This window comes from Octopus bimaculoides, chromosome 21 (genome assembly GCF_001194135.2).
Source record: "Octopus bimaculoides isolate UCB-OBI-ISO-001 chromosome 21, ASM119413v2, whole genome shotgun sequence".
Classification (NCBI taxonomy): Eukaryota; Metazoa; Mollusca; class Cephalopoda; order Octopoda; family Octopodidae; genus Octopus; species Octopus bimaculoides.
The window spans coordinates 8,216,323-8,236,969 of record NC_069001.1 but is presented as its reverse complement, the minus strand read 5'-3'; the positions used below and the strand labels follow the sequence as shown (position 1 = coordinate 8,236,969).

Below are 20,647 nucleotides of genomic sequence, written 5' to 3'. Positions count from 1 at the left end.
AGGAGTTTTGTTGGACTTTCGCTCAACTGCAACCCACACATAATAATCAAGGGGGTTGCAGTCTGGGGAGTTAGGTGACCAGATGTTAGCGGGTGATGTGGCTGCAGAAATTGTCTGACAGCCATGATTGGGTTCTGCTGCATGTGTGGCATGGTGCTGAGTCATGTTGCCAGACACAGGGTCTTTCAGCAGCCTCCCTCTTGACCCAGAGCAGCTCTACCTCCTCCAGGCACTTGATGTAGGCCTTTGTGTTGAATCTAAGGCCATGTGGGAAGATGAATGGAGGCATAATGTTGCCATCATTAGTGATCACTCCAAACATTATGATGCTGACTGAATATTTGATTTTTATCACTTTCGGAACATGTTAAGCCAACGGTTGTTCTGTGTGTTCACCATCTGATCTGGGTAGAACTCAATGCTTTGGTTTTTCTCAGTATTTCCTTGGATACAACCATCCCTTCACGAGATTAACATATCCTCTAATTAAATTTACATATATATATATATATAATATATATATGTGTTTATGTGTGTGTGTGGCGTGTATATATATGTATGTGTATATATATATATATATATATATATATATGCTCAACATAGTGTATGTTGAGAATTTGTGGTGCTAATGCACTTCTATATTTTAGAATATCTCCTACTTATTTGACTATATAATGATTGACATTCATAAAATGCCTTCCTCTCTGAGTTTTCTTTTCTGTCTTTTATTGTAGGGTGTGAATCTGTAGAAAACGTGGAGTGCAGTTCGAGGGAGACATACACAGTTTGTCTCATCCATGGCGGTATGGATACAGAAGGTGGAATCTTTAACGACACCCTTGTCATCTTTCTTTCTTGAACTCTTATACAGTTTCTTTTTTTCCTTTTTTAGTATTTTATTCTCATGCCTCAATTGATCAAAATTTCTCTTTTAAAATTTCAACTTTTATTCTTTCTTGACTTCTCTTTTCAAACTCTTATCTTTACTAGTGCAATCTCTTATGTTACACTAATACAGCCCCTTAAATCCTATTAATAGAGTTTTTTTAACTCTCTTCCTATATACTTCCAATCTTTAACCAAACAGTATCCTAAATTTCCACAAATAAATGCAACCACTCAACTTCACCAATGTAGATCCTACAGTGCAGTCCCCTAAAATCCCACCAATACAAACCCCTAAATTCCACAAATACATTTATTTTAAATCAATCTTTTTTACCTTCCCTTATTGTTTCTTTAATATATTTTTTACTTGAAAGTGTTATGTATACATGTGGCTGCATGTTTGAACATGTCTGTGTGTATATGTTTTTTGTTATTTCTCTTTCAACATTACGTAACAGTCCCTTTTACTACCATATTAGTTTTAACATCTCCTTATTTACTAAGTATTAGCCTTAGTACATCAATATTGACCACCCCTTAGTCTTAAAACCTCCCTTTTAACCCAAACTTTGCCTGAAGACTTCCCTGTTGGCTTTGTCCTTATAGACTTTCCTTTCTTTCTGCAACTCTCTGCTAATCTAATGTGGATCAACAAATTCACATCCATTCATATCTTAAATCACAACAGTTGCTCAATAAATACAAATTTGTTAATCTAATAACCCCAAACAGTTGCTCAACCACTCAGCATCTTTTGATTTATTAATCTACTACTGTTGATTAACAAATTCACATCTGTTGATCTATTATTAATATACAATAATTTCTCAACAGATCTACAACTGTTAATTCATTAATTGACTATTTAATTTCTCGTTATTTCTGACTACTTTTAGTTCCCTTCTCACCAAATTCTCAGACATCTTAGCTTTCACCAAGAGATCAATTAAATTAAATGGGGATAATCCCATCTTACAGCCACCACTACACCACCACACCACACCACAACTACCATCACATAATACTCATCATTCACCCGCTCACTTGCTCCTCTCCTATTCAACTGACCATTATAATTCCAGTTAATCTAACATCACAAACATATCCTCTCTCACTTAATCTTGCCTCCCACCTATCTCATACAATTATAACATATCTGTGTTTTTTTTTTATCTATTTAATTATGCATTCAAGCACTTTTAGTAATAATAACATCATGTACTGTAATAATATATTCAAAACACACTCTACACGGTCAACACCCTGTACTGTGAACATCCCTAACATCTTCAGCAGAAAATCATGCCACTCATATTTTACACAGTTGTCACCCAATGAAACAACACAACCTGCACAGCACATACTTTGCATAATGACCATTCAACACTAAAACACAGTATCTCTCACAACATATACAAAATACAGCTGTTATGTAACAAAATATTGGAACACACATTGTACATATTTATTCTACACAACAAACAGATATAACAAGAAAGCGACACTTGAAACAACAAACAATCCCCACAACAAAATAAAATGCACTGTACAAACACAGTTCCTTACTTCAAAAAGACAAAGCTGCACATGCATATGAAACAAAGAGATGCACCTAGTAATGCAGTAGAATCTCGCATGAAACTGTTGAAAAGTACTGATAGTAATAATAATAATGATTCTAACATAGGCACAAAGCTATAAAGGTTTTGTTGTGGAAGATGTGATAATTTGAACTGAGTTTAGTACTTAACTGGTATTTTATTTTATCTAATAGGGTTGACAAATTGGTAGAGTGGTTTGAATGTCAGATAGACTGCTTTGTGCTATTTGTTCCACCTCTCTATATTCTGAGTTCAAACCCCACTGTGGTCAATTTTGTTTTTCATCATTATACTGTTGATAATGAAGCGCCATCAAGAGTGGGGAGTTAGTGGAATTGTTAGAGTGCTAGGCAAGATACCTTGTTGTGTGAGTTTTTTTTGCCTTCTGACAGTAACACACACCTTCAACAATGGCGTATTGACCAAACTGTATTATTTGCTCTTTACCTTTACCTTTCCCATAGACAATATCAGTGGTGTAGAGAAAGGGAGACTTGCATGTATGGACAACTGCTGGTCTTTCTACAACAAAGAAACCTTGCCTGAGCCTGCATCTGGGAGAGAAAATTCCCCAGTGAAAATTTATAGTCTCATTAAACATAGGAAGATTCTGGGATGTATTTTATTGAGTCTGCAAGAACAAAAGACAAAGTTATCCTTCACAGTATATGAAGTCAGAACATTAAAAAACAACAACCAAATAACCGCAAGGCATTTTCTGACAGTCTACTGATTCTACTTTTATAACAACAGTAATAAAACTGTATATTTTTAAGATCATCCTGTAAAACAGAGTTTATCTTCGTTACAGGTAGGATTGTTTGAGCGTTGGACAAAATACTTTAGTTATCTCCCTTGGTTATGTTTTCTTTTTACATTCTGAGTTCAAATCTTATTCAGTCAGTTTTGGCTTTCATCTCCCCTTTGTTCCAATTAGGCTAGCGTTAACCAATAAAAGTTAGTAGTCAACATAATAAGCACCAGTTAGCTATATACTGGGTTTAAATCAACTGCCTATAATGTCTCCCCTCACATTGCTAGATCTTGCAACAAAGTTAACTCAATATTATTCCATTGGAAGACCTGTTTGAGCAACAGACAAAATTCCCTGCAGTATTTAGTTATATCCCATAATACCTTGAATTATTTCATCTCTCTGGGGTCAGATAAGATAAATGCCAGGTGTCGATTTTATTGATTATATGGCTAATTTTTGGACTTTGTCAATGATAGAAATTATTATCATATAATATAATATAGACATTAAATATTTTATTGTTTGGTGGTTGAGGAAATAAATACCAATGTAGGCTGGAGTTGATTTATTTGACTATATTAAAAATTATGACTTTGCAAAATTGGTAGAATATCAGAAAAGATGCCTAGTTATATTTAGTTACAGCTCTATAGTTATGTGTTCAAATCCTTTCTTTCCTCAAGGGCAGATAAAATAGAGAACCAGTCAAGTGCTGGGGTGTAAGTATGAACTATCCTTCCTCTCAAGGTTGCTAGCCTTGTGCCTAGAACAGAATTCATTATTGTAATAGTAGTAGTAGTAGTAGAAGTAGTAATAAGAACCCTCCTATGGGCAACTTTACCTTTCATCCTTTTCCCGGTTAGATAAAAGTTAAACACAAGACATTATCGTCTGCACATTACACCTCCACCCTAAATTTTTCTGGTTTTGTGCCAATGTTAGAAATTGTTATTACTAATGGTAATGAAAAGACAGAAATCTAGAACTAAATGTCTTAGTGTTTAATTTTACTTCTTCTTTACATCTGGCTTCAAATCCTGACAGAGTTGACTCTGCCTTTCATCCTTGAGAGGTCAACAAGAAATATATTGAGGGAAAAAAAAAAGAATGAACACAAAAGATAAGAATTGGAGACAATTCAAATTGACTAATATCTCCTCTCCCTACACATGAGTGGCCTCATGCCAATCACTTACAGAAAGCAAATTTTGTGTAAACCAATCCAGTTTGTGAATTTCCATTTATAGAAATCTCATTTTAGACACTGAATGGAAAGTCACATTGTAATATATCAAAATGTATTGTTAAAGCTTTAATGGATATACTTGGTTCATATATATTTGTGTGTGTCTATGTGTACACACTAACATATACATATATCTACATATGAATATATACATGTCTATATATACACGTACACAAGCACATACACCCTGTCTCTGTCTGTCTCTCTCTTTCTCCCTCTCACTCACACACACATATATTTAATTCTTTACAATTTCTCTGTAAATGTATAATTGTATAAAAATTATAACTGTAAATAGTTTTGCTAATATTTCTTACACTTTGTATTTTACATTTAGACATGTCTTGTCAAACTTGTGGCAGCAAACTTTGGAGCTCAACTAGCTTGAATTCTATTTTTGTGTGTATGTGTGTGTGAGCATTTTCTTGTCTTTAAAGATTTACATTAGCCCCTCTAACTTCTATTATTAGTAAATACAATGGCTGATTACAGTCTGAGTTCAAATTCTATTAAGGTCAACTTTACTTTCATCAATCCTGGATCAATTTAATAATATACCAGTCAAGTACTTGTGTTGATGATGTCTCTCCCTTCTGAATTACTGGCTCTGTACCTAAATTTTTTTAAATGTTATTAAAGAACGATTGATTGTTAGAATCATTAGTGCTTTGGACATAATTCCTTTCAGTATTTCTGGCCCTCGTATCTTAATTAGAACCTGTTATTAATATTGTTCAAATTTCTTCCATTGAATAGGATTAAGAATTATTCACTTCCTTACCTTGATTGGGAACCACAAAGGTTCTAGCTAATAGCCTTTTATTAAAACTCTGGGCCATTTAAGCCAATGAGGGAACCTCTGCAGAGTTGCTTGACCTACTAGAAATAGCAGCAAAATTTCCCTCAAATCAGGACAGTGAAGCTGGAACGTTTTTGATTATAAATTTGCTCAGTCAGAGTTGACTTGAGGTCTAACATCATCAACAAAAACAATTAGGGCACAAGATGATGTCAAGACAAAGAATAGTCAAAAAGCACCTCCTTTCCTTCCTTCTTTCCTTACTTCCTACCTTCCTTTCCCACCCCAGTGTTCTCCCCCTAACTCTATCAGACAGAGTTAAACAGAAGACAACGACTGACCCCTTGATAGATAGGCGAGGGAGATTCTCATGTTTTCTAGCAATGACCCTTAACATTCGGTATGGAAACCCTATACTGGCAGAAAATCAAAAAGAAAAAAAAAAAAAAAAGGAAAATATGTGACATGCATTAATTCCTACAAATTTCTGGTGTCATTTGAACCTGTTTCTCCCAGTTTTGATCCTAATTTTAATTTTTACAAAGAGAATAAATAAATAAATAAATGTAAACAAGTATTTTAAAATATGTCTGTAAATATCATTGCAGCAGTAAACATTTTTCTATAAATTTTTTTTAATTTTAATTCTTTTGCTAAAGTCTTTGGAATAATTTTTTAGACTTTTATCATACATTCCTATCATCATATATCATTATTATTATTATTATTATTATTATTATCATGTAAGGCAGCGAGCTGGCAGCATCAGCATCGTTAGGGCAATGGACAAAATGCTTAGCAGCATTTCTTTTGACTCTTTACGTTCTGAGTTCAAATGTCACCAAGGTTGACTTTGCCTTTCATCCTTTCAGGGTCGATAAAATAAGTACCAGTTGAGCACTGGGGTCAATGGAACTGACCAACCCCCTTCCTCCCAAAATTTCAGGCCTTGTGCCTATAGTAGAAAGGATTATTAAGGTGGTAAAAGCAGAATTGTCACAGAGTTGAACAAAAATGGCTTGTGGTATTTAGTTATGGCTCTTTACATTCTGAGTTCAAATCCCACTGAAACCAATTTTACCTTTTCATCCTTCTTGGGTTGAAAAATAAAGTACCAGTTAGTGGTGTCAGTGTAATCAATTAACTCCCTCCCTCCCTCCCTTTGTACCTTACAAACAATTATCAACATTATGGTGGTGACGAAGGTGGTAAGCTGGCAGAATCGTTAACATGTTGGACGCAATTCTTTAAAAGCATTTCATCCACCTTTACGTTCTGAGTTCAAATTCCGCTGGGGTTGACTTTACCTTTCATCCTTTTGGGGGTCGATAAAACAAGTACCAGTTGAGTACTGGGGTCGATGTAATTGACTTACCCCTCCCCTGAAATTGCTGGCCTTGTGCCAAAATGTGAATCCAATATTAAGGTGGTGATGGGAGAATTGTTAGAGTATTGTACAAAATACTTTGCATTATTTTACATCCCTTTACATTCTGGGTTCAAATCACACCAAAGTTGATGTAGCTTTTTATCCTTCCAGGATTGATAAAATAAAGTACCAATCAAATTTTGGGGTCGATTTAATTGACTGTTCCTTCCCTTCAATATGTTAGGTTTTGTGCCCACGTAAGAAACCATTATTATTATTATTATTATTATTATTATCATTGTTGTTGTTATGCTTTATTGAATAATAAAAAATGTTTTGGAAATAATTTGACTTTTTTGTTTTTCAACTTGTGCTGTTTTTTTCATCCACCTCTCTTACTCATAACATAGAGATGTTTACCTTTTTTCTACACTTCTGGTCCAGACCATTCCACTGCAAGACTAATGATAACAGTAGTCATTGCCTGGAGGAATTGATTCACATCATCTTTGGTTGTTGCTTCAAAGATGTAGTCACCATCTTTATCAGTCTGTCATCACTTTTCCTCCTTGATATTTTGAGGTTACTTTACCCAACAGCGTTCTGGGACTTGTGACAGGAGGTTCCATAAACTGTGGGTTGACTTGCCTGGCTCCTTCTACACCTTGCTAGGATCAGTTCCTAATGAGTTCCAGTGATACTTGTGCCATCTTCATACATTTCATCTTGGCCTGATACATCTTCAGGCTACACAGATTCTTAATGTTTAATTATTCATTTCACACGATAGTTCAATAAATGTAATTTATTCAGTTCAAGGGCTACTGATATCAAATGTAAGATAATTTGACCAGATTTTGCAATTAATGCCATTTAAATCAGTTGCTTGCATACCCTATTAGACCATACTGTTAAGGTTGCCAATTTGAAATTCATTAATTAACAACCAATACAATGTGACATCTCTAAATCATTGGAACCAATGCTATCTTTACCAATATTTAAGAGTTTATGTGCTGTTGACAGGAATCCATCATAATTGTTTTAACAGACATTTGAATGATGCGTGAAACTAAACGCATGTTATTCTTTTGATCTCCATTTACTTCTCAATTTATAACTGTAGCGGGCTGGATAAAAGATATGATATCAGGTCGATATGATGTAGCCCACTACTGAATGTAGCATGTAGATGTAACACTTCAAGGTTCTCGCGTTGAAGTAACCAGTAAACATCAAAAAATCAAGACCAAGAAGGAAGAAATATTATTTACATGTGTTTATTTGTTTGCCCAACAGGTAGTTAAAGAGACAGTAGCTCTTCTAGTGATAGTGACAAGGTTGGCTCAATGGTTAGTAGTGTAGAAAAAGGTTGTCTGTCAGTAGAGAGTGAAAGAGTAAGGAATGCACGGTGCTGACTAGAAAGGATAGAGGTGGCATCATCTTTCTTGTGGCCGAGGAAAGTGCTGCTCTTGGTCATGGCTGACAGAAAAGTGTTGCTCCTTGGTCTGACTGACACAAAAGAGGAAGAGATCGGAAATTCTCTCTGTTATATAGATTATGGTCAGTAATGTAGTTCAAACCCTAAACAAAGGACTGACCTTTCCTTGACCAGCACAGATCGTAGGGGGTCGAGTGTTTCCTCATCCATTATCTGGTGTGGAGGGGATTTCCCGCTCGTTTTGACAAGCAACAAGCGGGTGGATTTGGTTTCAAATCTCAGGCAGGGTCAAGCTAGATCCCTACAATAACCATATAACATTTTCACTTAAGTTGTTACAATATTACAAATATTATGTTGTGGAAATTTACTTTATAATAAAGTTGAGATTTATAATGAAATAACTAAAATAATAAATAATAAGCAACAGCTTCGTTTTAATGACAGCTAGATGTGACATCTCTTTTTTTCAAGAGTAGTCTTCACAAATTTCTAAATTTCTCATCCACTTCTGACAGTTTTAATTATCTCTCCCTGATTCTTACAGGGACCTTGGTACACGAGTACCAAGGAAGGACACTTTGGGTGACGAAGTCAGAGGTATACCATTTTACCACGTTTAAAAAGAAATGTATCTGAAGATGCGATGGTCACGACAAGAATGCTTTTAATCATATTCTGCTGAAGGAGAACTGACCTCAGGTTAAACAAACAAATTATTTGTACCAAAGAAGACGGCTGTAGTATACTGTAAAATAAAAAAAATCATCCATAGTAGCCAAACTAATACAAAACACCATAAGAACATTATTACAATTACGTAATACTTTATTAATGCAGTAGTCACTCGTCGTGCTAGAAATAGCAGCCAGATTCTCTAAAACCACGCCCCTATCTTCTTAAAGTAAATTATACAATTTAGTTGAAAACCATTTATAATTTTCTGCTCCGAAAAATTCGATGTTTCTAGAGAGATATTCAGAACAAGTATCTGATATAGAAATTTAAAAATTACAAAGAATGTCACATGGACATTTACACAGAGGTAACGATAGAACTTCGTTTATCACACTGGTAGTGATTATTCGCTCCTACACTGATTTTGTAAGTCCCAGTAACTAATAGATTTTTAAATATTAATTACGTTTTTTACTAGCTTTTTCCTTTTTGCTCAAGGCATATACAATTTCATTTGCACCACACGTTTCTAAAACTACCAAATCAAAATATGTATGCTCCTGGAAGCTTGTTAACGGTAATATAATTAGATTCTACTAATTGTGAAAAAAAATTTCCTATTTTTAGACGTTCATTTAGAAAATCTTCATCGAAGTGTTGGACAAACACGTTCTTTGCAATATTAACCCTTTAAGACCGGGTGTGGCTTATTGACACACTGCTAAATTCTGAAGACGGCTGTGGTATATAAGCCACGTTTGCATTATAAGTTATTTGATTGATTATCATCTATCCCCCCCACCCTTTTTTTGCGTCTCGCATGAAAAAACTTGCTATTTATACCCGACTTCAAAGGGTTAATACATTTTGATATGATGAGACATCACTTTGGTAACAGTTTTATTTTCATATATACTTTTACACAGGCCTACTAAATGATCACAAGCATTAAACGAAGAAAGACTATATTCATAGACAAGTTCGCGTTCATCAAAAAAATTATTAACTAGAATTACTTTAATTGGAAATGACTTATGTTTTTTGTTTGGCAATAATAGCATAACAATATTGTCAAGAGGTTACGTCTACAAGCTGCAGTGCGTTAACCTGTCGTTTCGTTTCAAAAATTTTAAGCAGCGTCAGTTATACAATAATGACATGTAATTTGCATTTCTGGATACCCTTAAAAAGACTGAAGAGTCATGGTTGGGAGGCTTTTGATCGTATTGACTGCGCAATCAAGGTTTATCTGGGGCTAAACATTTGCAAAAGCGTCTTTAAAACAATTTCCCCACATTAAAAAACACATGCATGCAGAAATAGCTACACCGTCAATGGCCGTATTTACCCTCCTAAACACTACTGCTAGGCACACCACCAATAATAAAATGCAGAGGAACAGCAACTTTCAGGCTCTGATGGAGTACACCTTGCGTTCCTCTGCTGAGGATATCGACAGAATCTACAGAGATGAAAAAATAGACTGGGCAGTGTGCAACATGTCCAGGGTGTCACACAGCACTCCATACAATGAATCACTTAGTCGGCGTGTAAATTACTCCAGTGTCGCATGTTTCAGTTTTGTGAACGCTTCACTTTCCGCCATAACAAATCCGCTTTTTTTACATACCCACTGAAGTTTTACAACTTCATAAAATTTTCACTGTGTTAAAAAGTTCAATAATTTATTCGTTTCTATATTTTTTGTAAATGCTTAAGAAAAACGGTGACGCATGAACGACTTGTCGAGTGAAATTTGAGCTGTAAAGTGTCAATGGAAATTTTGCATCACTTCTAACATTTCAGCCTAGGAATTACATACCATAGGCTACTCCTGTAGTACTGACCTAGGGCTAAACAACAACGATCAGTTTATGTCACAGACCACCTGAACACCATTAGCCAATGAGAAACGACTTAACCGGTGTACACGGTGTCTCGATCAATTCTTTTCATTTCATTTCCTACCAGAACCCTGGAAGCTGTGCAGTTGATCAGCTTCAAATGACTGTTATACTTGTATACATGGTAATCAGTCAGATGTTAGGTTCATATAAAGATCTAACGCAAAACATTATGCTATTGTCTCCTGTGGGGATTTGTCATAAGATGAAATTTTAACGACATTGTGGGGTTTCATTTTGACCTTCTCACAATCCCACTCCATTGACATGTAAGTAATGTATACATATATAATAGTTGATTATTTATTTCATATTCTTATTCTATTTACGACTCGATTATTTAATCAAGTTGTAAACAGCTTTTATTGTTAATGTTTTTTTTTTATGATGAAAAGGCGTGATTTATATGAAATTACCTTCTGTGTCGATGTGAGGACATTGTTGGGTATGTGAGAGTGGAAGGAGGCCGCGGAAGAAAATTTACTTTGACGCAGTGCTACGATCAGCTTGGCTCGATTATAGAATGTTTTGCTTTCGTTTGTATATACGACTTTAATTATTATCCTCGAGTTTTAGTCTAAGCGTAAAAGAACGTACCTTTGCACCACATAAGGTACGGTGAAAGGTCAGCGTTAAGAAGTTTGAAAAACATTGGTTTTTAGGAGGAAAAAATGCGAATGTTTCAGAATGTGAGATATTATAAAATGACGAAAATACCGAAGAAACAAACATTTCATTTTAATCGTGACAGCCATTCCGACAATCTTTCGAATGTCAAAATGAATGATGGCCAAAATTCCTTCAGAATCGTAATTCTTGTTTGAAACACGGATACTGAAAATCGTAAGAAAGTGGGCATATAATTATGTATCCTTTTCCTTCCTCACGATGTAAGGGGTAGCTAATCCTAAACCCGCCGAATTTTAAAATTTGATACCATATCCTTTATTTCAGTTAGAGGATTGGCCACTTCACATGCAGTTTTTCGTTGGAAAATAAGCCGGAAGTGACGATAGTGATATATGAAAATTTCAAAGAGCACGTTTGGCAATTAATCGAAATAAGTTTCCGACTTCTCAAGATTTGTTTGTTAGTATGTATGTGTGTGGAATGTAGATAACAAAAACAATGTCGTATTTTAAACTTGAGAAAAGCCTTGCATATTTATAATGTAGGAGTTATGTATGTATGTATGAATTTTGTGCATATACATACATAACTCGCACATTATAAATATCCAAGGCTTTTTGCCAAGTTTAAAATGCGACATTTTGTTATTTACATTCTACACACAAAGGCATTCCTTCGTTACTGTTGCCCATACGGCATACAAAAATAGTATGTATATGTATGTGTGTAGAAAATGCTGTATTAGTGATATTTCATGTTTACAGTTGACAACACGTGCTGTCACGCACACGGAAAGTAACGAGCGAATCTTGACAAGTCTGAGACTTGACAACACGTGCTCTCAAGCACACGGAAAGTAACGGGCGAACCTTGACAAGCCTGAGACTTATTCTGATTGATTGCCGTACGTCTGATATCTGATGGGTGCACTTACTATGTGGGTCTCGGCAACTTATATGTATTCATCAAATTGCCAAGCGTTCACTCAATTCTATTGATCCAAATGATGACAAAATCCATAGACATTAGAAGGGCGATGGATGTTAGCCAAAGGGAAACTTAGGTGAAAATTAGAAACTAGTGATGATTTATTTTCACCATATCTTCATGAGCATTAGTGACTACTGTCTTCCCACAAATGTGATTGTCTTCTTGTATAAAATATATGTACGATTTTCATGTTAAATATATGTTTATGTGTTGGATGCATTGGTACGCCGCATAGTTTTTCCATTAAACTACGAGATGTAACTGTCGCAATATACTTCAATTTTTTTGAAGAACAATTTACTTGCGTGATTTTACGACGTTAAACTGTTTGTTAACCCTGTGACCATGCTGAAGAATCGCCTTAAAGGATTTAGTCGAACAAATCTACCCTTATTCTATCGGTCGGCTTTAATGAACTGCAAAGTTACTGCTACGTAAGCAAACCAACACCAGTTGTCATGTGGTGGTGGTGACAAGCAAATACGAAAACTCACATATATACATGCATGATGGACTTACACTTTCCGCCTACGATTTTCACTCCCAAGTGATTGGTCTGCGTGAGAATGTAGTAGGAGACATATGAGGTGTCATGCAGCGGAACTGAATCCGAAGTCAGGTGGTTGCAAAGCGAGCTTCGAAATCACAGACATCGGTATAGTGATAGGAAACGAGTGTAAGAAAAATAATCCGTGATAATCGGCATGATTCGACAATTAAATGAAAGCGAAAAGGATTTTTCTCACAATCGCATTTTTTGTTTTTACAGATTATGTAAATTTTTGAGCAGAAAAGGAAGTGGACAAAGGAAGGTTTGATTGTGGAGCACTTCGCAATGCTGGTGAATATCAGCAATAGGACGGAATGTTCGTTTTTTAACCGAAAAGAAACGAAAATATTATCGTCAGCAAGTGTCAAAAAAAGAATTGCTGCTGGGGATATGAGTCCAATTCACAATTATATCAGTAAGTAAACTTTAAAACCGTTTTTTCTTTAGCCTTTTTTGGCATTCCTTCAATATAGATATCTTATGTCATTCCTTCCCAGCAGTTTTGATGGTGTGTTCGGTAAAATCCGTAAAAAGATTTTATGTATTTAATATTTTTGTTTTGATATACCACACATGCTTTGATGTTCAAGACCGACTTTTATTCTCTTGACAGCTACCGTCACCGACACGGTTATCCACATGAATAACACTAATCATGACATCCAGTCACAATTTACCACCAATTCAACTGATGTTTGTTGAAATGGATTTGAGGTATTTGTTGTTAGTTATTTTTTTTGACCTTATGTTACTCATCTCTTTATCAGTTTAATTTTCCATTTTGTTTGAAGTGTCATAAAATTAGTAGCATTCTTGAAAGTAGCCTGTTTTTGATCATAGATTTGTCCAGTCAGATCTGTCTTGGGCCTAAACAATGATAAAGGTGAATCTAGATGGCTAAAAGAAGAAAGATGTGGTCATGGCTGAAATATTTTTCATCATAGGCCAATGAGTTAACATCATTTAACGTCCTTTTACATGGGTCAGGCAAAATTTGTTGAAGCAGATTTTCTATGGCCAGACGCCCTTCCTGTCACCAACAGTCACCTGTTTCTTAGTAAGGTAACATTCCCTAGGCCAGACATTTTCCATGGAAGACTGGAAACAAAACATCACTTGCATGACAATGATGCTTATTTACAACCATCACTTGTCATGACATGTTCTAAGTCCTGAATTGAAGAAACTGAAAGAAGCACATCATATATGTATGTGAGATTGTTTGTGTCTCCTTGTCTTAACATTGTGTGATTGTTATAACTGAATGTCATTTCCAAAATTCTAAAACAATGCCTAATCATGGATAAATATTGCTTTGCTTGGAAACAGGAAGGGCATCCAGTCATAGAAAATCTGTCTTAACTCCATCTGAACTAAATAAGCATGGAAAAGGAATGTTAAAGCGATGATATATATAAATATCTATGATGAGCTCTTTTCAGTTTTTACCTATCATATCCACTCAGAAGACTTTGGTTGGCTTGGGGCTATAATAGAAAATGTCCAAGATGCTGTGAAGTGAGACTGAACCTGAGACCACATGGGCAGTCTGAAAGTCTATGTATAATCTACAAATACATTGACTTCACACAAAGTTGTACAGTGTAATTTTAATAAATCGTAAAATTCAGTTGTTCAGATAAAAAATTGATCAGTATTGAAATGTAAAATTTCCATTGTTTAATCTCTACTTTTTATTTATCCTCTATATCTTATATTAGTTTTCTATTCTTTCAGAATATCTGATGACATTGGCAGAAACAATATTTGCTCTGGGTGAGATTATTTGCAAAATATCTCTCTTCATTGTTCAGAATGTTGACAAGCTGATTTTGCATTCTAATTAAACTTGGACAACATTAGAAAGGAATTTGCTACATTTTCAGGCTTCGGAATAGATCACAGTTGGTTAAGATAGAGGTGTAAAAACATCATACCTATATGATACTGTTGAAAGTCATCCTTTTAAAAAGGTAACTTAACTACTCTCAAATGTATTTATACAAGAGAAAGACCATATCACTATGGTAAGTCGTTCTCTGCAAGATATAGGCTAATTAGCTTTAGATATTCATAGATAGTGAGATTATATCATTATTTTGTTATATAGTATGGATAATAATAATAAGAATGAGATGATTATTTTTCAGTCCACTAAATGCTTTATGTCCTTCAATCCCCTGTTTCCTGTGGTTAAGTGGTTTTCACATTTTCATCAACATTTGTGAAGTCTGCCACTGTAGAAATAGTAGGAATGATATCCTGTATCCCAAGGAAATGTTGCCCTCGTCATTGTCATCAACTGGTCTTGTCTTCCTTTGTGCTCTGATTCTGGTTTCTCGAAACCTGCATCATTACACACAGTTCTCTATGGAATTTGCTGTGGTGTCTTTCCTTGCTGTCTTTGATATGTACAATGCATCAAGGACATTCAGTTTGTCCTCTTCACTGAAGTTTTCAGCATCTGGAAACATCATTGAGGTGTACATCTGAAAACTAACTAGCTTACAAGCAACAACAAACTAGCTTACAAACAACAACAAACTAGCTTACAAACAACAACAAACTTTCTGTATGTCTTAATAATTCCCTGATTGCATGGTTGGTACATGCTTATTGTACTGAGAAGCAGTCTTGTAACTGTGTTAAGGTGATGAATATTTTTGGAGCATGCAATTATTGACGATGGGCATCACTTTTTGTACTTCATGCTGAAACAATTGATCCAATTACTTAACCGTAATCAATTAGATTGTGGACACAATTCATGCCTCCTGTTGTGTTTGTAGGCCAGAGGCAACCTTTGGGCATTCTTGAAGTACCACAGGCTCTTAGATATTCCCTTGGCCAGTTGTGGTAACTTAGCATTGCTGTCCATGTTTTCAGCAAGGAGATGTATCAACTGGTCTTTGGTGATCTTCCTGTCAGTTCAAATTCTTCCTTTTAGTGCCAGTGTCTAATAACATATTTTCGGCTGTTAAAGACTGACTTGTCTCTTTCTACAATATGACCAACATGTCCAAGTCTAACTGGATTAGCAATAAAATACTCAGTCATTATATCACATAATTTTGCCAATTAACCATAGCTAATCCACATTCGCGTGTTTTTAGATGATGCAAATTCATATGACTACAGTCATTAATTATTTCTTCAAATTTCAATTTACTGGTTTCAAAGAATGTATTCTTTGTCATAATTATTTCTTTGTGACAGTCATTTCAATGATGTCACCAACACCTATCATTCTCATGAGGGTTATAGCAAAATGCCCCTTGGGGTGGTAGGAACTGGTTGTTTGGTGGCAAAAGAGTTATACATATCTGAGCAGGGAATTGAGGGTCAATGTAAATGATGAGATTCTCTGGTTGTCTGTTTTTGGCTTGTCACCTTTCATGTTGCTATAATGGTTGATAGTTCATAAATTTTGTCTTGCCATTGTAACAAGTCAATTGAAAGGGTTTTCCATACCTTGGGTCATCAGTGTTATTCTTTGTTAGGCATGGAGTTCATTTGGCTTGTTTCAAGGCTTCTTGATCCTCAATCTCAACAGACATCATTGGCCCAGTACACATTTTCTAGCTCTGTTTGGGTATGTTTGCAAACCCTGCTGCAGACTGTAGATTGAATTTCATTATTGCTCACATGGTTCAAGGTGCCACATGCCACAGCTATCATAATACCAGAATATACAGACATTGTGTTTCTGAGATTATCTATTTTCTCTCATCTGTATCCCACAATCCTGGTAATATGTGGTTTACACTACATCTTGTCCAATATATTAATGCTGACTTGTGACTGAGCTTCATCCCTAAACAATTAAGCTTGGTATGTCTTGATAAATATTGCTTACAACCAAGCTTAGAGAATGCCTTAATATCATAATATTTTAATTACCACTGTATATTTTGCAAACCCTTTAGTATCTCATTCAAGGCTTCTGCATTATCTCCCTAATAGGTTTGTGACTTGAATATATCTCAAAGTATATTGGTGGAGGAATGGCGTAATCCAATAGGAACAGTAATCCGAGGTACAATAATTCCAGGAATTGGGCACTCCAAGTTTGCCTCTCCTGTGGCATAGTATGTCTGTACATCCCTCAGAGCCATGCTGATGTACTAGTGGCTGCACTTTTGCTTTTGTTGAAGTGCTGCTCTGAATCCTCCATCAGCTGTACTTCATGAGGGACTGTTTGGGTTGTAATTGTGTAGAATAACTGGTTCAACATTTTACAGCTTGTAATACAACATTTAGTTATTTTCTCCATGGCCATTGGTTACATTTTGTATCTGTCAATGCTTTTCCAATTTATGACATTGTTGTCAGCAATACATCACCCCTACCAAAGCTCACTGTAGTTTTTACTGAAACGTTTCTGATGAATACATCCAATTTAAAGAATAGACAAAGTCATTTGAATTGTCTGTAGGACCTTTGCGATATGGTAAACTCTGTTACTTGAATATGCCAATACCCTGGGCATAATCTATCAAGGTAAAATACTCTTGCATCTTTAGGATAGGCATCCTTTATAATTGCTACAAAATAAAATTCGTATTTCAGAGCTGAGTTCTGAACTTTGAAGTTCATGTATACTCTTAGTTTGCCATGAGTTCATTTCTGTAGTTCAGCCTTAATTGGAACTTGATGGGCTGGGCCACATTGTCTGTCTCTAGTTTCTGTATTCCTTGCTATTGTACCTACACCATCCTTGAATACTTTTTGTTTATGCTACTTGGACTGCAGTTGTCAGCCTGGTTAATAACCATAAATTCCACATGGTGTGCAACAATGAGATCTATAATGCAGACTAAATTGAAATGAACATTGTGGAACTACTTTGTGTTGTTTTCCATTTGTTGGATCAATCATCTTCACTTTGGCTGTACCAAATGGTTCCTCTTTTATCATGATTGAAATACAGTGGAAAGCAGTTCTAAACATGTACCTTCAGGCAATTGATTTTGGTCTACAGTACTAACTTCTGGCCTGTTTTTAGCTTGCTTGTTGTCTGCAATAATGCTAACTTGTACTTCCTGAGGGACTGTTTGAGTCATAATTGTGCAAAATAACTGGTTCAACAGTTCTTTTCAAAATTACTTTGTCTTCAAAAGTTTACAGCTTGTAATACAACACTTAGTTATTTTCTCCATGTCCATTGGTTACCTGATGTATACCCTCTTGCTGTATTTTCTCTGGAACCTTTTAACACATTGTTTTCTTCAGCAAGTTTCTATGACTGCCTCAGTGGCCTTCATGAAGTTTCTGTTTTTACTATGGTTAAGCCAGTGCAAAAGTGTTCCTTTGCTACTCAAATATTTTTGGAAGATTCCTTATCATTATACATATTGATGGACTTGAGAGTTTTAATTTTGTTCAAGAATTGTGTGTTATATCATTTACTTCAATATCTGTGGTAAATGATTCTCTGCTGGGAGTGTCTTAACATACAAGTTGATTCATATTGGAAAAGGATCATATTGCTGTGATATCTGTGGTAAATCATTATCTGAAAGAAGTAAATGAATTACTTTATCTATAACAAGAGAGCAACCATATTGCTGTGATATCTATGGTAAATCATTCTCTTGAAATAGTGACTTAACAAACAAGCATAAAGCTGTTATGAACAAGTCACTTTACTATACATGTATATATTTATACAAAAGAGTAACCATATCAATACTAAAGGTCATTCTTTGCCAAGAGAATATCTTGTATATCCATTGATGTATTCATACAGTAAAGAAGATATAACAGTGAGCTAACAAACTCTTCATACCATTGTGATAATTTTGGAAAAGCGTTTTATCAGAATACTCATATTCTATGTAACATGTTTCCAGAAGGGAGAAAATATACTATTGATTTATTTGATAATGGGATAACCACTCTAGTCATGTTAAAATGAGTCATTATATGCCATAATAAGATACACCTATGTTATATTCTGGTTTAAATTTCATTATGCATATTTTCCATTGTCTTTTCTTTGGAAGCACACAGTCTAAGTACTTGGACGAGTTGCCAGCAAATGCCTGAAGATCAGTTATTTCTTCAGATAAGCCAATGACAATTACTTTATGTGCACCAGTTTCAGTAGCTTTCTCAATGCACCTAAATTCAACAAGGGCTGCAGGCAAATTTTTAAGCAAGGCATTCCAATATGATCACTGATTGTGAGGTTCTAATACAAATTTTTGTTTTAATATCCATTATTTCTAGGCTTAGGTCAGAAACCAGTTGTCAAATTTCTGCAACTTCTGTATCAATGATTGGTTTTTGCTGTTACTTTTGCTCAACAGTAATGGTAGTGGAAGACACACAGGCCAGGCACTGCAAGGACCAATTTGGTAGCTCAACCATTTCTCACTGTCATAGAATTATGGTATCCCTCTTTTTGACCTGAAATCATTCTAAAGTCTGAACCATTGAGGGCAGACAGAAACATGACGTTTACCACATTCAACATCTATTTTGTAAAGAGTTCTCAGGTTTTGTGCTCAGATGACACGTGGTAAACATTATGTAACAGGTTTTAAGTACGTGGACACCCTTTGAATCTGGTGCAAACTGATAAACTAAGTTCAGTTTTTCAATTTAGTAGGTTACCTTGATGTTTTAATATTTTGTACTGTTTGGTGTAGCCATACCTTCTATTAGAATATGATGGGGCCCTCCTCTGTTCCACGTAATCTCAAATTCAGGATTACTGTTCCTTATTTCACACACTTTCTCTGCGAGGGATTGGCTGGTAGCTTTATAACAATGTTTAAGAGACGAGAGGTGATTACACAGTCTTGATTTATGATGGTGGTTGAAGCAAATAGCTTGATGTAGTGGTGGTGGATAAGGGTAGTAACAATTGAAAGGGATCAAAGAAATGCTGATATTTAGACTAGAGACTGGAAAGTCAGGTTTCATATCTCCTCAAAGAATATTGATGCAATTTGTCTAATTTCATCACTTATGGCATGATTCCCTCCTGACTAAGGGGAAGGTGAATGGGTGGTATAGCTTAGGAATTATCACCATCACCCCCAAGTCCCTCGGCTTCACCCAGCATTGGCATATTCTGATTTATTGGGGAACTGCTCTTCTGTCACTCACCCATTATATCTTGTTGCTGTTACTATTGCACTACTTTATCCTCACAGACATTGACTAAACTGAACACGTTTGTGGGAATGATATACCACATTTCACAGTGATAGGGATTTTCTTTTGTATGAATACGTTTGTGAGTAGTTAGATTATCCTTTTGAGAAAATGACTTTTTACAGATTTCATAATTGTATGATGTAATCTTTTAGGCATATTTTTAGAGAAAAAAAATCAAGCCTTTCAACTGTGTTTTACGTTTATCCTCATTCTTCCATCCTTTAGGATTCAACAAAATAAAGTACCAGTCTAAAAAATGTGGGTTGACAGAGTTGTTAGTGTCAAACTTAAATGTATTGCAGCATTTAATCATGGTCTGATATATTGAGTTTAACTTCCACTGAGGTCAACTATGCCTTTTGTCCTTCTGGGATAAATAAAGTCAATGTAATTGACTGATCCTTTCCCTGAAATTTCTGGCCTTGTGTCTAATTTTGAAGACTGATTAAAATTATGTTTTATTGAATAATAAAAATATGTTTTTGAAATAATTTGAGTTTGTTGCTTTTTTACTGAGGTTGATAATTTAGTGTCTCATCAACAACATTGTTCTACATTTTGCATGCTAAATTTAGGAAAACCAACAGAAACAACTTTTCCAGAGTATTAAAAATATTAACCATTTGC

The 20,647-nt window shown here is 35.2% G+C and overlaps 1 protein-coding gene and 1 long non-coding RNA gene across 3 annotated transcripts in view; both read left to right on the top strand.

The window, feature by feature from the left end:
* LOC106879303 (rab9 effector protein with kelch motifs) overlaps positions 1-7,006 on the top strand; it is a 17,756-nt gene extending 10,750 nt beyond the window's left edge. Inside the window, exon 4 of the mRNA XM_014928807.2 lies at positions 735-7,006. Within this exon, the coding sequence (XP_014784293.1) occupies positions 735-859 (125 nt within the window). The 3' untranslated portion in view covers positions 860-7,006. The remainder of the gene's footprint in view (positions 1-734) is intronic.
* A 3,722-nt stretch (positions 7,007-10,728) lies between these two features.
* LOC106879304 (uncharacterized) lies at positions 10,729-20,511 on the top strand. 2 transcript variants are annotated; one of them, XR_001410619.2, is made up of 5 exons: positions 10,729-10,952; positions 13,073-13,268; positions 13,467-13,567; positions 14,591-14,826; positions 20,246-20,511. It is a non-coding gene; the product is annotated as an uncharacterized LOC106879304 (long non-coding RNA). The 2 variants fall into 2 exon arrangements; XR_008266422.1 differs by having other exon boundaries at positions 10,730-10,952; positions 14,591-14,629.
* Positions 20,512-20,647: the final 136 nt, after the last annotated feature.